Here is a 17,325-nt window from a genome sequence, read left to right as displayed (position 1 = left end):
AAAAAATCCATAGATCTGTGAAACGATTTAGTGGTAAGAACTTACAGTGTGGGTCATCTGCCAGCACAGGTCCAACAATATTGGATGGGTCAGACTGACCAGCTGCATTCTCAGCAATGGCTCTGTACCTATACTTCTTTCCAAATTTAAGACCAGACACCTAGGGAATATATATATATATATATAAATATAGGGAATATAAATATAGATATAAATATAGGCCAGGGGTAGCTCAGTGGTTAAGGCATTGGACTACGATTCGGAAGATCCCAGGTTCAAAGCCCACAACCACCAAGTTGCCACTGTTGGGCTCTTGAGCAAGGCCCTTAATCCTCAACTGCTCAGATGTATAATGAGATAAAAATGTAAGTCGCTCTGGATAAGAGTGTCTGCCAAATGCCTACATGTAAATGTATAGTAAAAAAAAAAAAAAATAGGAATATAAATAACTAGACACCCAAACAAAACTGTGGGAAATCAGAATTTTACCTTGTATGAGAGGTCCTGGCAAAGCCTGGCATTACATCTTAGCCACTTGTCTGAATCTTCCTCACATCTCTCAATAATATAGCCAGTTATCATGCTACCTCCATTTTTAAGAGGAGTCTCCCATGTTAGCAGACAGTCATCCTTGGTTTGTTCAGAGTGTGTGAGATTCAAAGGTGGGCTTGGTCTCTCTGAAAAAAGTGCAGCAAATACGGAATTATAAAATGACTCTAATGTAACCTTTTAATTAATTAAAAAGTTAGCAATATAGATTTTTGGAGGGAAATAATGCACTCCTAACCTATTGGGTCCATGATTTTAACTGGGTTTGTGGCAGCACTTGGCTTGCCAGGACCAGCCTTGTTTTCTGCTCTTACACGGAAGATGTATTCTTTGTTTTCAATGACATCATTGATTATAGCTGACCGATCTTGTGCTTTGGTCACCATGACTGGAGACCACTGCACAGATGTTCTGTCACGGAGTTCAACAATGTAGGATGTGATTTCTGATCCACCATCAAACAGAGGTGGTTCCCAAGAGACTGTGGCACCAAACTTGTTTACATTTCCAACAATGACATTTTGAGGTGCATCAGGAACATCTGGAATGCAGGTAATTAAAAGGTACATAAAAAAGTTAAATCTGTAATTTTAGGACAATTAAGACAGGAGCCTACAAAAAAAAAAAAAAAAAAATTGGCTTACCAAACTTATTTTTAGCTTGCACTGCTTCTTCTGTTTCAACATTTGGACCACTGCCAACTCTGTTGCGTGCACAAACGCGGAAAAAGTACTTGGAGTCTTTCTGTAGCCCAGTGATGGTGTACTCTGTGGTATCAGCATGGTCAGTCGCCAGAGTCCAAGTTTTGCGCTTCACATCACGTCTCTCCACAACATAGGCTAAGATCTTGCTTCCTCCATCGCTGTCAGGCTCATCCCATGCAATGCTGACTTCTCCATCAGCAGTATCAACTACGTTGAGGTTCTTCACAGGGCCAGGAACATCTGTAAATAGAGTTTGTGTTATTTATTCAACCCCAAATCTCTTGATGAGAGATCAGTTAGGATAGTTGGGTCATTGTTTGTACAGTAGAATCCTTTTAAAACAGCAACCTGCTCAATGGCAGGACCCTTCCCAATCCATGATAGATCTGTGCAGGGACCCGTAATGACGCAATAAATGAAGCCCCACCCCATAAACGCCCTCTTGCACTGTTCTAATAACCAGGTTGCAATGTTGTATGGTCCCACCAGGGGGAGCAGTGACTGCTTTAGTTACTGCAGTTCTCGGATTGTGAACATATTTTTATGATTAAATCAAGCTTGTCATCTTGGAGATATATACAGTGTCAGTGTCTAAGTACTGTAGCAGTCACAAACTATGCTTTAATAGTCCGACCTTTCATGCATATACGACATGGTGGAAGTTACTGCATTATTTACATATTTTCATCAAGGATGTCATCTTGCTCTGTCACTCTCATACACTTTCAAAATAATAATATTAAAATTAATTTATGTAGTAGTAAATAACGCTACACCAGCATGTTTTACATAAATACATGACTCAGCTAAGTATGGGCTATAGTAATTTCATGCTTATGAGAGTGTGTTACAATGTATAGAAACGTATAATAACACTACGCACATTCACACCTGTGGCTGTTTTTTGTCTTGTAAATGTTTACTACATATACATTCATTCTGTGGTGTATTAGAGTAACTGGTTTGCGTCTAGGTTAGTATCTAGGGACTCTTTAATATCTTTATTAGTTTCCATATTTTTTTGAATTTTTTTTTTTTTATCTTACACCATCTTTTCACAGCACCTATTCGATCATCTCTTTTACTGCAGTTCTTAATTTTATAACATTCTTACAGGATTTATCTTTTTAAGTTTTTATTCTTGTTCTTTTGACTTCTTTTGGCTAAATAAAACTCCTCTCACTGTGAAATATCTGTAACTATCCCAAAAAATTGCATGCATAATTTGTTTAATTGACTTGTACATTTTACAGTGTATTAACTGATGAAAAAAAATAGTGAAAAAAAAATCTTATAATCATATAAGTTATTATCTTAATGGTGAAACACTTATTCCAATCACTGTTTACTTCAAAACTGTCACTAATATGTCACACAATGATTTATGGGTCAATGCATTCTGAAAACCAAAGCCCCATATAAATGGGCGTGTTTACTTTTAAATCTAGACATGCCTTCCTGAGAATAGGAGAGGGAGGGCCATTCAGCTGGCATCTGGCTGGGAACTGCATGGGAAATGGCTGGGAGAGGCTGTCTTCTACTGTAAATTGTTTTTTTTGTTTGTTTTTTGATTTTCTCTTCATTTTCATTTCAATTTGACATTTACAAATTTCTTATTGCTAAGGCAATTCTTTATCCCATGAGAAAGCTGAAAGATATCAAATAAAAATACAAACTCACCAATAACTTTCAGATTGATGAAAGCCTCCCCCTGTCCATGCTTGTTCTTGATAATGATCTTGTAACGGCCCTCATCTGACTTCTTCGGGTCCTTCAAACGGTACTCTGCTTTGTCCGGCATGGTATGAAGATTTTCTTTCGGCAGGCTGACATTGTCAAAGAACCATTCAGCTTCAGCATGTGGGTATGCATTGTAGGGAACTGACATGATAAGTGGTTTTCCAGCGTCTGTCACCAGGTCCTGATCCAGTGTCTTAATCTTTGGCACAGCTGCAACAGGAGTTAATTAGATCGAAACTTTAGAGATTTTGTTGAAATACATTATACACAATTTATTTAATTTATATGAATTTATCAGTCCATAATTGTATTGAAATGTAATGGAAAATTACCCGCAAGCTCAAGCTTGGCTTTTGCATCTTTGTCTTTAGCAATAATTCTGTACTCTCCTTGGTCACGAGGTCGAATCTCACATACTTGAAGTCTGTGAATCTTGCCTTCACTCATCATTTGGTACTTGTCACCCTGGACAATAGACATATTGTTCCTTAGCCATTTGACTTCAACTTTGTCTTTGTTAAGCTCAACCTCGTACACAACATCAGAGCCAGGGGGCTCAAATATATCCATGGGTGGTCTGACAATCTCCACCGGTGTTTCTAGATGAAAGCAATAGTGGGAAAGGATTAATCATATATTTCATTAATGGTTGATAAATTTTATAAAATACATTCAGGTGGCAACTTTTAAGGCACCTTCAACAAATAGACGAGCCCGTGATTTTTTCTCATCTACACCACAGGCATATTCACATTCATCATCAGGTCTGCATTCCTTAATACGTAGCGTGCAGGTTTTTCCATCACGCTCAAACTGATATCTGAGAAGAAAAAGGAATCAGTAAAAGTTATTAACTTTTTCCTCAGTGAAAAATATATCCCATACAATGCTAACACCAGAAGAGGAAGTTCATTACCGTGGTCCCTCTCTGATCTCTCTGCCATCTCTGTACCATTTAATTTCAGCCTTTTCTTTTGAGAGTTCGCAGGTAAATTCAGCGTCTTCAAATTCAGTAATCGTCTGGTCTTGAAGCTGGGTGATAAAGTCTGTAGGTGCTTCACTGATAATCAGCTCAGCAGTTGACTTGTCAGCACCAGCAGTGACAAAGTATTCCCCTTCATCTGCCAGACTACAGTCTTTAATGGTCAAGGTATGCTTGTCTCTGTCAACGCGATACACAATGCGCTTGCTGAGAGTAATCTCCTGTCCAGCCTTCATCCACTTCAGAGTTACATTTAGTTTGTTTACTTTGCATGAGAAGCTGATGGTCTTCTTTTCTTGTGTTTCAACGTCCTCCAGAGGAACAATGATTTTCAGATCCTCCGCTGTGAACAGAAATATTAGTAATTACATAATATGTATATAATATTTTCATATTACTCTTTTATGAATAAATGTCATTGAGAGACAACAATAAACGTATGGAACTAACCCTGTACAGTAATCTTTGCAGAACTCTTGACACATTCATTGCGTTGATTGGTCAATGTTACTGTGTAAGTAGCTGCATCTGACATTTCAGCATCCTTAATTCTCAGAGAGTACACATTGTATTTCTGGGTCATGATAAATTTGCTGCTGTCAAATATAGTTTCATCATTCTTCATCCATTTGGCCTTGGCTTCCTCTGAGTTTACCTCACAGTTAAGAACAATCTCTTGTCCTTCACTTGCCTTGGTGTCCTTAAGGGGTGTGATAATTCTGAGTTTTTCTGCAGTGAATTGAAAAACAAGAGTAAGTCATGATTTTATACAGTTTTGCAGAATTAAATTAATGTGTACTGAATACAGAATCCGCACCAAGGACGATCAAATCGGCGGAAGCTCTTGTTGCACCAATGAGAGCTACAAAAGGACCCTCATCACTGAGCTCACAATTCCTCACTACAAGGACTCGTCTTTTGCCATCAGAAATGATTTCATACTTGTCATCTGTTTGAAGTTCTTTGTCACCCCTGAGCCACTTGAGTTCATAAGAGTCTTTGGACACAGAGCACACAAACTCAGCTTTTTCACCTTCAACCACCTCCTGGCTTTGAGGTCTGGAGATGAACTCAGCAGCAAGTTCTAAAGCAAAGAAAATGTAGTCGATTTAGGTCAATTGCTTCTTACACACAATAAAATAGTGAAAGAACATAGAGAATATATAGGTACTAAAACCATTACCATTGATTCTGAGGTTTCCTGTAGTTTGTGAGCTGGGCAATTTGCAGTGGTATTCTCCCGCATCACCCATATGAAGGGCCTGGATGATAAGTATTCTCTTTCTGCCATCTGCAACATGTTCGTATCTACCACCCTCTGGCAATTCCTGATCACCTTTATACCATGTAACGTCTGCGCTGGACTTGGAGACCTCACAGATCAGTTTAATATTGTCGGTTTCAGTGCCTTCAACATTAGCCAGGTTCTTTGTGAACCTTGCTTCCTCCTCTGCAATGAGAGACACTAAGGTTACAAAACTGTTTTTGGATTTTAGTTGTTACTAATATACAGCATAGTGAAGATGAACAAAAACTGACCAATAACAGTTAGCATGCCAGAGGTTTTGGAGGTCCTTGCATCACATTCATATTCAGCTTCATCATCAAACACCGCCTTGCTAATTATGAGAATGCGTTGAACACCTTTGGAGATTATATCATATTTCTTGCCTTTCCTGATTTCATTGCCATCTTTGAACCAGCGAACCTTTTAAAAGAGGTAAAAATAAAATCAAATGCATGCTCCAAATAAATAATATTTCTTAAAATCATAGTCCTAATTTGAAACATTTACAGGCAAATGCATTTTAAATTGAATATAAATATTTAATAAGATATATAGATCAGGCAAATCAGTCCTTAAGGACGAAAAAGTAAAAAAACAAAGTACCTTGGCATTTTCCCTGGAAACTTCACACTCGAACTTGGCAGTCTCTTTCTCCATTACTTCAACATCATGGAGTGGTTTTGTGAACTCAACATGTGGAGCTAAAGCAAATAACATCATATTAACTGTCAGCAATATTATTCAGAGGTTAAGTTTAAATTTTAAACACTTACTCTAATTTACTTACGTTCAACATTTAGAAAAGCAGATGTCTTAAAGTCCTTGGCATCACAGGTATAAGTTTTTGAGTCATCAAGTGTGCAGTCATGGATAATAAGCTTTCTCTTGCAGCCATCAGCAACCATCTCATACTTCTTTGTTTTACGAATTTCTTGTCCATCTCTTAACCACCTGACCTCTGCATTTTCTTTGGAGACTTCACACTCTAGTATGGCAGTAGCTTCTTCCTCAACAGTCTGATCTTCAAGCGGCTTGGTAAACTCAACTGGAGGCTCTGTAGAACGGATCACGCGGTGTGCATTAGATGCAAGTACAAATGTATTTCTAAAACCCATCATCTAAGCACATTCAAAGTCACCCTAAGATCATGAGCATCATTTTAATCATTTACCAAGACCTTGGAAATATGATCATAATATCAAAATAAAAATAATACTAGTAGCTCAGTGGTTAAATTCCAAATTCAAATTTTATTAAAATTAAAATTTTATTAAAATTTGGTTAAGGCATTGGACTACGGTTTGAAAGATCCCAGGTTCAAATCCCACAACCACCAAGTTGTCCCTGTTGGGCCCTTGAGCAAAGCCCTTTTACCCTCAACTGCTTAGATGTATAATGAGATAAAAATGTAAGCAATTCTGGATAATGGCATCTGCCAAATGCCTAAATGTAAATGTACTAGTATTGTAATGTTGCCTGAGCAAATTATTTACACTTTTAATACTCTGTAAAACTGTTTTGTTTGCTCACAAACTGGTGACACTGTGTTTTACATTTACTATATATACTGTATGCAGTTATATTACACAGCAATACAGAATAGAACTGTTTCTGCAGGTCATTATAGAGCATGCAATTCAAAATATGTAAAAATGGAACCTACCTTTTACAATAAGGTTGGCCTGGATTTGGAAATCTTTTGCAGTGAGTTTTACCTCTCCTGCTTCAGTGAGTTTGACATCTCTTAGGGTTAGCGTATGGGTTCTACCTTCAGCTCGGGTCACCACCTGTGCAAGTAAAACAAATTCATTTAGGTCTCCCACTGCCCTCCCACAGGCCTATTTACTGCACACCCTGCAATAGACATCAGCAGCTGAGAAGCGGGAACTGGTCTCAGTTTCACAACTCCGCTTATTATGCTAGCCTAAGAGGCTAAAGAGCAATGTACTCCAAGAGCTGGTGTAATCCTATATTAAGTAGTACAACACCTGTATTAACATTTAGCATAACATTACAACAAATTAAAGAGTAATTAATAAATTTGACCAGGTAACTATTCAAACTGCTTTTTAAACATGCCAGTAAACACAATGACAAATATTCAACTTTTTTAAATCAAATAGATTAATACAATTGAATTTTATGTACATTATATAGAGCTTTTGCGCTTTTAACAATGATTTTGTCGCATACAGTAGCATCTTTACAGAATAAAAAAAGGAAATAATTTGAAAGATATAAAGAAATTACATTAACAGAACATAATCAATACAGTTCGTATAATTACTGCTCATGCCACCAAAAATACATGCACCAGGATCACAAAATAGGCTGATTTTTGCATATACTAGATTATAACAACCCACTAAAATAACAGAATAATTATAATGAAATTATATAAAATCAATAATCAAATAAGGTTATCTTAGTCAAAAAAATGCACAAACCACATGCTATGTCTAAAGAGTTTTCACAAAACATACTGTACCATAACAAAACTATGTCTTACTGTACTATTGGTATTGCTTTTTATTTTACTTTAATTTCTGACTGTTAAATTAGGCCTCTTGCCACCTGCCGCTTAACATAGAGCCTTGTCACAGTTAAAAATAACCAGAAGAACGCTTGCAGGGCAGAATTGCCCCAAGCGTTATCTCAAAACCCAGATCAAGTAGACAAGTGCAGCTTAAACTGCACAGGACCTTATATGCAGAAAGCATGTAGGTAGCATAATACTGTATTATATTGTATAAGTGTAAATATTGTTGCTGAAACAAAAATTCTAAATACGCTTTAAAAAAAACCCATCTGGGTTAGAGAAAGTGTGTGTGTGTGTGTGTGTGTGTGTGTGTGTGTGTGTGTGTGTGTGGGTGTAAAGTTGTGTTTTTATGTGGGTTTGTGGGTGTGTGTGAAGTTATATCAACATTCCACCATGTTCACAAGCAGCATAATGTATCACAATTAATCTGATGGGTGCTTAAGATAAAATTTTTATTTATCTAACAGTTAGGTATTATTGATACAAGTATGGCATATAATTTGATTTAGATTTAGATCTTGGACTTACTCTGTCGCTTGGTTCCAGTTTTGTACCCCCAAGGAACCACTCCACAGATATGCCCTCATAAGACAGTTCACAGTCAAAGGTTGCAGTCTCCCCAGCCGTAACTGTAACATCCCTGAGAGGCCGAATGAGGCCTATCACTCGTGCTATGGATTGAGGAGAAGACATAGTTAGTCAGCTCCAGGTCCCAAGAGACACCAATAATCCTTCAACCACAAATCCACATTGCGCTTCCCGACTGAAAACAGGACACTGCTCTAGAGCCTGAGAGCCTCCAGAACAAGTAGAGATTAGATTGGAGTGGGCCTTGTATGTGAGGAAGCTACCTCATTAGCATATTGGGTGTCCTTAAGATGTTTATGACCAACAACAAAAAAGCAGGAAGGGGAGTCCGAAGGTGGATCTGTTGAATCCCAGCCAATCACTGATGGTCCTGTTCTACATATGGTATGTGACTTTTAAAATAGCCATGCTATCTGATTGGCCACCTGTCCAGCTTCGTCAAAAGCAATGACCAGTCTGTTACTGTCAATCAACGTCTTGGAATTTTCCAGGAAAAGAAGTATGCCAAGTTATACGGTATGTTATCCTATGTTAATACATCAACTTGTTTTATAGGGAAGTGCTTTCAAAACACAATTTTTATGACTTTCCTCTGTTTTATATCCATAAGCCCACAATTAAAATTTGCCAATAAAGCCTTGAGTGAAATTAAACATTTGGCTTTTAGCTAATAGTATGGACATTTTATAATCTGAGAACGTACAGTAGTATGATCACAACCACAATAAATAATTTCATTTACTTGTGTACATAATTTACACTTTTCCCTTATTTGTAACTTGATAGTATATCATAATGAGCATTCTGGTAAAGTATCCTATGTCTGGAACACATTTATCTTAGTGGAAGTATCCCCCGGGTTTATATTGTACACCTCTTCATCATTCTCACCTTTAACTCTGAGATGAGCACTAGATTTAGCATTGGCAGCACTGAAGTCCACACCACCAGCCATATCCTTGAGTACATTATAGAGAATCAGCATGTGTTTGGGGCCTTCCTCCTTAATCTCACAGTCCTAATGAATAATGAAAAAAAAAGTGTAGAAATTTACAATGATGTGCAAAGTGTACCATCTTATAATGCAGTGGATGAAATTTTAATTGTAATAAAAAAAATCATTAATAATAACATTTTATACAATTTTATTCATTAATGATTTAATTTAATGATTATAATTAATTATTAATTATTTAATTGTTAAATATGTTGAATGTTATATATTATAAGCCTTTGACTGCAGAATGACAACCATGTACTGTGATAGTAAAGGAAGCTAAAAAGATGACTTTAAATAAATGCTTTATTAAAAGAAGGAGAATAATAGAGATATATAATAAAAGATGATTTCAAGGTGTTAAGTCTAGAGAAAGGAAGGTACATAGACAATATATATGTTTATTTGTATAGCACCACATCCTAAAGTGCCTAACTAGAGCAATGAAAGGTTTGGCATTTTCTATGGCGTTATATTCCTGCCACAATTCTGAGCGCGCGGTTTGACATTTTGAGAGCAGACAAAGCGCTCTATGCGCGTGCAATGTCTCCACTGCGCGCTCAACAGCTCGATTCTGCGCGTGCAGTTCCTCCCCTGCTCGCTCAACGTGTTCTCCGTGCACGCACGACTTCTCGATTCTGTGCGCGCTCGACTCTGCCTGCACGCGCCTGCAACATTTATTTTCTGTGCGCGCTCGACTCTGCCTGTACGCGCGTGCAACATTTATTTTCTGTGCGCGCTCGACTCTGCCTGTACGCTCGCTCAACTTTGTCCAGCGTTACAAAACTGCCACAAAACCAGCCAATCACAGACTTCCACACACTACTTCTGATTGGCTGTTCCTTCTCTATCAGCTGGCAATATCGACCGCATAAAGCATACTATAATTTATATTGTGCTTTTAAAATGGTCATTGTCTCAAAGCAGCTTTACACAATCAAAGAAAATAATAAGAAATTAAAATTATATTATTATATATAATTATATACAAATGAAAATAAATTATATAGGGGAAGCAATGTAAATAAATTTGTGTTTAATTATAAATATTATAAACAAATATTATAGTATTTATTTTTATTTAATTAAGTATTAGTATATTCCAGTTTCGTTTGTCCATTGTGTGTTTTTATTTACTTATCTAATTATCCATATAGCTCATTGTTAGACTACATTGACTAAAATTATAATCGGACAACTCGGTCGCTTTACTTATAAACTTTTATTTACAATGCTTCCGTTAAGCGGTCGATAGTAGTACCAGTGACAGTTTTGTAACGCTGGTCAAAGTTGAGCGAGCGTACAGGCAGAGTCGAGCGCGCACAGAAAAGAAATGTTGAGTATAGAGTGCTTTGTCTGCTCTCAAAATGTCAAACCACGCGCTCAGAATTGTGGCAGGAATATAACGCCATAATTTTCTGGCTACATTAGATCTAGATTGTTAAAAAAAAAAAGTATTAGTTTATTGATATTTCATATATTTTTGAAATCATAAATAATACTTTTTGGTTACATTTTTTTATTTAATAAATGTTAATTTAAATAAATGACGTAATTTACAAAACTACAATGAACAAAAATCAGAATTTACCAGTGACTGGTGCAAACTCTCTCCTTTAAGTTTCCAGTGGCCGTGGACATCTTCTTCTGAGATCTCTGTTTCAAAGCGAGCAGTCTCAGTCTCTGTAACTTCCACACTGTACAGTGGCCGGACAACCTTTATATCACGATCTACACATGTTATATGAAAGAAATAAACAAGCATTTTGCTCAGTCCATTCTTTTTTTTATTTATTCGGAAATCCATATAAACATACTAGATTAAAACCACATACCCTCAATATTGAGCTTAGCTGTTGTTTTGTCAGTACGACAGTCACAAGTATATTGACCAATATTTCCCTTATCAGCCCTCTTAACTGTGAGAAAACGCTTCTTGCCATCAGCCTGGATGAGGATATTTTTGGAAGGAGTAATTTCCTTTCCATCTTTGAACCATTTCACTTCAGCAGAGGGTTTGCTCAGTTCACACATCAGCACAACCTCATCCTTCTCAACTGCTGTGTAGTCCTGGAGCTTGGTAGTGAAATAAGCTTCTCCCTCTGTTGATTAGGAAATGTATAAGATTTTCTTGGTTTTACCACCACTGGAGAAAAATGATCTAGAAATATAGCCTGCACTTACCAAGTACGGTGAGCATTGCCTCACAGCTTTTTCCAAGGGCCTCTGCTTTGATCAAAGATGTATCATCGATGGACACCTCCTTGAACGACAGAGTGTGAATCTTCCCTTGTTCAGACATGTGCACCACTTTACTTGGGTGCAAACGCACATCATTTTTGTACCAGGTGACCTGAACTTTCTCATGTGAAAGCTCAATGCTGAATTCTGCTGTCTCACGCTCCTTTACAGTAACATCCTTAATAGGCTTAATGAACTCTAGACGAATGCCTGAAAAATGATGTGCAAAGTCTTGTCAGCCTTTTCAGTGCAAAAATTTCAAAATTTAAATTTGATCAATTGTAAAAGAGAATAATGACCTTGAATAATGAGTTTGGCTGATGTCCTCTTGTCTTCAGCCTCAAACATGTATTTAGCCTCATCATCATAAGCAGCGGATTTGACAACAAGAATGTGCCGTTTTCCTTCTGTCAGGATGTCAAATTTGTCATCTGCCTTCAACTCCTGGGTTCCCTTGAGCCACCTGAAGACTTTTGGCTCTCGTGATATTTCACACTCAAACCTCGCTTCGTCTTTCTCATATACTTGCACGTCACTCAAGGGTGTGAGGAAAGTAATTGGAAGCTCTATATAAAAAAAATAATAAAAAATCATATATGCAGTATATACATAGATTATACACTGATCAGCCATAATGATAAAACTGAAAACACCCATCCCAATATTGTATGGGTCTCCTTTCTGTCATTAGGGCAACTCTGTTGATCCTTTGGGTTCTGTGGGCCTCCATGGATTGGATTTGTTTGTCTGGTGCATGCATGCTTAATCAGATTGGGATCTAGGGAATTTGGAGGCTGGATCAACATGCTTTGATGTCCGGTTACACTTCTATTACTTTTTTCAGCAATTTGTGCTACACTGGCTTTTCTGTTGGATTGCACCGGACAGTCTAGCCTTTGGGCTCTATGGACATAAATAGGCCTTGGATACCCATGATCCTGTCAGTTATTTACTGGTATATAACTTATAGTATAATTAATGTTATTCAATTTACTTAACAGTGGTGTTAGTATTGTGGCTGATGTATTTATATTATTTTTTTATTACATAAAAAAACACTGAAAGAAATAAAGCATACCTTTCACTTTCAGATTCGCAGAACACTTTGCATTGGCACCCTGGAATGAAACTTCGCCTGTCTGGGGAACTTTGCAGTTGTACAAAGTTAAAGTGTGCTTGGCTCCATCCTCAATGATTTCAACATCCTATAAAAATAATCATAATATATAAAACATACAAAAAATTAAATATGTGGTTGAATAAAAAGATAAAAAAAAAATTTTTTTAATAGTTTTTGCAAACGTTTATACCGGTGATTGAGAAAGGACCTCTCCTTTCAATTTCCATTGTCCATGGACATCATCCTCTGAGAGTTCCACTTCAAAACGTGCAGTTTCACCATCATACAGCTCAACACCATACATAGGACGAACAACCTTAATGTCACGTGCTGGAAAATAATAATAGTGTTAGAATACAATGAACCCAATACTTACAGAATGTATGCACATTTTATTTATGATTATGTAATAGTGATTACATCCTAAATTACTTAACATGACCAGATTTAATACTGGTGAGCTCATTCAGAGATCACTACTAATAGATATACTGTACACTACCATGCAAAATTCTGGAATCACTTGCACATTTCTTTGTTTTTGTTTATTGATTTATTTATTGATTAAATTAGCTCTTGTGAAGCCCCATCCCAGGAAAGCAAAACCTAAACATACCTCAAAACCTAATTTGCTGCAAAGGAGAAGTTCATTTAGAGTTATTAGGAATAACCATAAAGTTAGAAAGTGATCCCAAACTTTTGAGTGGTAGTGTATGTATTTATTCAATTTGGGGCATTAAATCATAATCCCTCAAACAAACAGATTTTTCTTTCTTGAACTTTGTTCTTTTTATCCTAGGGTTCAGTACACTGGAAGAACCAAATACCCTTCCTGTTACAACACTCACATTTTCTAACTGGGCTTGGGCTCAGCACTGCATGCAGGGGCATGGTACTGTAGGGTTAAGGCTTTTATATAGAACCACTGCTTTATATTGTATTACTTACCTTCAATGTTTACAGTGGCCATTGTTTTGTCTGTTCCACAGTCACAAACATACTGGCCCTTGTCTTTGTTCTCTACTTTCTTAATTTGGAGAATTCTTCGGTTACCTTCAACCTTCATGGAAACCATTTTTGAAGCCTTAATTTCAATCTCGTTATGGAACCACTTAACAGGAACATTTTTGCTCAGCTCGCAATCAAGAATGACCTCATCTTTCTCAACCGCAGTGTAGTCTTGAAGTTTAACTGTGAAGTAGGCATCTCCCTCTGAAAACAGAAATATCAATGAGCAAAGTGCTTTTTTAAATGATCACTACTTCTAACTTAGAAAAATACAAGATATATTTGCCCGGAAGATCAATAATATCAGAACACCACCCAACCATTTTTATTACCTAGTACTGTTAGGTTTGCTGTAGTTGATATTCCTTTAGCCTCTGCTTTTATTTGGGATGTATCATCTAGTGTGACTTCTTTGATTTCTAATATATGTCTCTTTCCATCAACATGGGTAAGCACTGTTCTGCTTGGATGCAGTTTTGTTTCATTTTTGTACCAAGTCACTGGCACATTCTCATGAGAGAGCTCAATCTCAAAACGCGCTGTTTTACCTTCCTTCACAGTTTGATCCGACATTGGTGAGACAAATTTCAGTCTAATACCTTTAACACAAAGTAAGTTGAGTTACGTACTATCATGAATGAAACATGGTCTGGCTGATATGGCACCTAAAACATTATGCAGCAGCGTGATCCATGACTTACCCTCCACTGTCAGTTTAGCTGTTGATTTTTTGCTCAAGACTTCAATACTGTAATCCCCCTCATCATCAAATTCACAGTGGTTTATAACCAGCATGTGTTTCTTTCCATCATCAATTATATCATATTTCTGGTCTGATGTTATAATATCAGATCCTCTATACCATATCACTTTAGACACATCTTTAGTGATGGTACACTCAAACTTTGCTTGTTTCTTTTCAGGCACTGAAATATCCTTTAGTGGTACTATGAAGTCCATTTCAATTTCTGAGAAGTTAAATAAAGAGTGGCCAGAAATGTTACTCATGGACATATGTAATGAACAAAAGGTATGAAATGAAAAAAAGAAAATGAATCATTTTTGAATCATTTATTTCTTGTTTGTCAATCAACATACCTTTGACTGTAAGAATTGCACTTGTGAGGGCGTTCAGAGCTTGGTATGTTACTTCTCCAGCCTGATCAAGCTGAACATTTTTCAAAGTGAGGAACCGCTTCTTTCCCTCTGCTCTAATGTCACATGTCTTAAAAAAAAAAAAAGAAATACAAATGTTACATATCATATTATAATATGTATGTTCACTCTGTAATTATCAAACTTCCTTTTGCAGATGTCTTACCGGGGATCTCGTGAGAACCTGCCCTTTAAGTTTCCATTCTCCAGGCACATCCTCCTCTGAGATTTCAGTATCAAAATTAGCTTCCTCTTTTTCAATCACTTCCACACTGGCAAGTGGTTTTAGTATCTCCGCTTCACGATCTGTATTATTATTATTACAAACAAATATATATATATAAAAAATAATAAAAAATAAATACATAAATATAATGCAGGTTAACAATATAGAGCTAAGCCCCATATGTGGCAGGCTGTGATTCAATAGGGGGGTATGATACCTTTCTATTGTGGTTAGCATTGACTTTTGTCAGCTATTTGTGCGATCGGACAGGCCCCACAGGCAAAGATAAGCTTTAGCTGTCCATGACCCTGTCACCAGTTTACTGGTATATAAATCATAATCAACATTATTCAGTTCACCTTGCGGTGGTGTTGGTATTGTGGCTGATCGGTGTATTCATATAACTATAATTAGTAGGCGTGTCCTCAGGAAATATGTTTTGCTCAGGAATATAGATGCACCATTTCGCCCCTACTTCACAAAATCTAGTTTATATTACAAGACATATATAACACTGTAACAAACCTCCAAGTGTTAGTTTTGCTGGGTATCTACGCCCTTCTACTTCAATGGCATACTCATCAGCATCATTTGGTTGAGCGTTCTTTATAGTCAGAGTGATATCTTTTCCATCTTTCTTGACTTCAGTTTTATCTGTAGGTTCCACTGGAATTTCATCATTTCCCTTGAACCACTTCCAGTTGGGAGTGTCTTTGACTAGCTCGCATTTAAAGGTAGCAGTGGCCTTTGGTTTCACATGCTGGTCCCTTAATGGTCTTACCAACCAGTCTCTGATGATTTCTGCCAATTAAATAAATAAATAAATAAATAAATAACAGGTAAACACAGAACTGTCTGACTTGTGGATATAGAATATTACTTACCAATCACTTTAACATTGGATTGAGTTTTAAGATTTTCACACTCGCATGTGTAAATACCAGCATCATCATCATTTGCATTCTGGATTGTTACAGAATGTTGCAGTCCAATCACATTAATTGCAATTTTGCCCGCAATTTCTGAAATTGGCTTTCCATCCTTCTTCCAAATCACAACCCTTTCTTTACTTAACTCACAGGTCAAGTACATGGGCTGACCCTTAATAACAGAAACGTCCTCTTCCAGGTTCTTTGTAAATCTCACAGGCAACTCTACAAAGAAAGAAATACAGAATATGATCCCTCTTCTCTTAATTTTATAATTTTCCCTATAAATAGAATTCACTGTGTCTTTAAATTGTGTAAAGTTTGAATTGTGTTTTTTGGACAGATTGGATTTGCATGTCATGATGGTTTACTTTCATAATTAAATTGTTTGTGCGCCTACTCGTAGTGTGTGAAAACACATCATCAAATATTACCTTCAACAATAAGTTTGGCAGTAGAGGTCTTCTCTTTATTGCCCAGTGTGGCAACACATGTGTATTCCCCTGTGTCAGACAGCTGGACATCGATAATGGCAAGTTTGCGGTCTTTTCCATCAGCAGTGAACTTGTGCTTTGGACCCTCCCTCAGGTTACTTCCGTCTTTCATCCATGATGTCATAGCAGTAGATGGAGAAATCTGGCACTCAAACACAGCAGAGGAACCAATAGACTCAGCCTCCAGCAACACAATGTCTTTAAGTTCTTTTACGAACTTTAATGGAACAGCCTTAAGCGTGTATTCAAATGGAGATGGTCCTGGAGGTTTGTCACCACCAGCACCACGTTTCAGCCCTCTTCCTCGTCCAGCTTCAACAGGAGAAGGAGTTTGTTTTGCTTTAATGAAAATAGAGGGATTTGTTAAACATTTTTTTTTTACAAGTGATCAAGGCATGCATAGAAAAAAAAAAGAAAAACTAAGATTTTAAATGTAGGTAATAAAACTAAGCATTTTAAATGACTACGTTACAGTTGAAAAATACAACTATGATTAATAGTTCTGGAAAACAATGAAAAAGTATTATTGTCTACATTAAGTATGACTTCCCTCATCCCCTGCCACAAGACCTTATATGGTCAAAAATCAGACCCTGGTGGCAGTGGAATTGTGTTTACCTTTTGTGTGTGCAACAAGATATCCTCACTGGTCACCAATGATCAATTTGAAAATGGCCAAATTGATCAAGATTTTAAGATAATCCTCATAAAAATTAGTACAAAACTTTTTAGTCATTGGCTCATTTAGTCATTACACATCTGAGC

The 17,325-nt window shown here is 36.9% G+C and overlaps 1 protein-coding gene across 1 annotated transcript in view; it reads right to left on the bottom strand.

Moving 5' to 3' along the window:
- ttn.2 (titin, tandem duplicate 2) overlaps positions 1-17,325 on the bottom strand; it is a 178,002-nt gene that overhangs the window by 75,671 nt on the left and 85,006 nt on the right. Inside the window, exons 96-126 of the mRNA XM_053495993.1 lie at positions 16,501-16,899; positions 16,022-16,291; positions 15,663-15,938; positions 15,078-15,217; positions 14,855-14,981; positions 14,458-14,724; positions 14,089-14,355; positions 13,697-13,960; positions 12,939-13,078; positions 12,707-12,833; positions 11,928-12,194; positions 11,572-11,838; positions 11,223-11,489; positions 10,979-11,118; positions 9,282-9,408; positions 8,331-8,473; positions 6,927-7,050; positions 6,051-6,317; positions 5,867-5,964; positions 5,515-5,683; positions 5,159-5,425; positions 4,793-5,059; positions 4,426-4,704; positions 3,910-4,318; positions 3,689-3,813; positions 3,326-3,592; positions 2,934-3,203; positions 1,194-1,493; positions 788-1,090; positions 490-677; positions 46-160 (exon numbers count right to left, since the gene is read on the bottom strand). Of these exons, the coding sequence (XP_053351968.1) occupies positions 46-160; positions 490-677; positions 788-1,090; positions 1,194-1,493; positions 2,934-3,203; positions 3,326-3,592; positions 3,689-3,813; positions 3,910-4,318; positions 4,426-4,704; positions 4,793-5,059; positions 5,159-5,425; positions 5,515-5,683; positions 5,867-5,964; positions 6,051-6,317; positions 6,927-7,050; positions 8,331-8,473; positions 9,282-9,408; positions 10,979-11,118; positions 11,223-11,489; positions 11,572-11,838; positions 11,928-12,194; positions 12,707-12,833; positions 12,939-13,078; positions 13,697-13,960; positions 14,089-14,355; positions 14,458-14,724; positions 14,855-14,981; positions 15,078-15,217; positions 15,663-15,938; positions 16,022-16,291; positions 16,501-16,899 (6,936 nt within the window). The remainder of the gene's footprint in view (positions 1-45; positions 161-489; positions 678-787; positions 1,091-1,193; positions 1,494-2,933; positions 3,204-3,325; positions 3,593-3,688; positions 3,814-3,909; positions 4,319-4,425; positions 4,705-4,792; positions 5,060-5,158; positions 5,426-5,514; positions 5,684-5,866; positions 5,965-6,050; positions 6,318-6,926; positions 7,051-8,330; positions 8,474-9,281; positions 9,409-10,978; positions 11,119-11,222; positions 11,490-11,571; positions 11,839-11,927; positions 12,195-12,706; positions 12,834-12,938; positions 13,079-13,696; positions 13,961-14,088; positions 14,356-14,457; positions 14,725-14,854; positions 14,982-15,077; positions 15,218-15,662; positions 15,939-16,021; positions 16,292-16,500; positions 16,900-17,325) is intronic.

Source organism: Clarias gariepinus, chromosome 5 (assembly GCF_024256425.1).
Source record: "Clarias gariepinus isolate MV-2021 ecotype Netherlands chromosome 5, CGAR_prim_01v2, whole genome shotgun sequence".
NCBI lineage: Eukaryota > Metazoa > Chordata > Actinopteri > Siluriformes > Clariidae > Clarias > Clarias gariepinus.
This window is presented reverse-complemented; position numbering and strand designations above follow the sequence as displayed.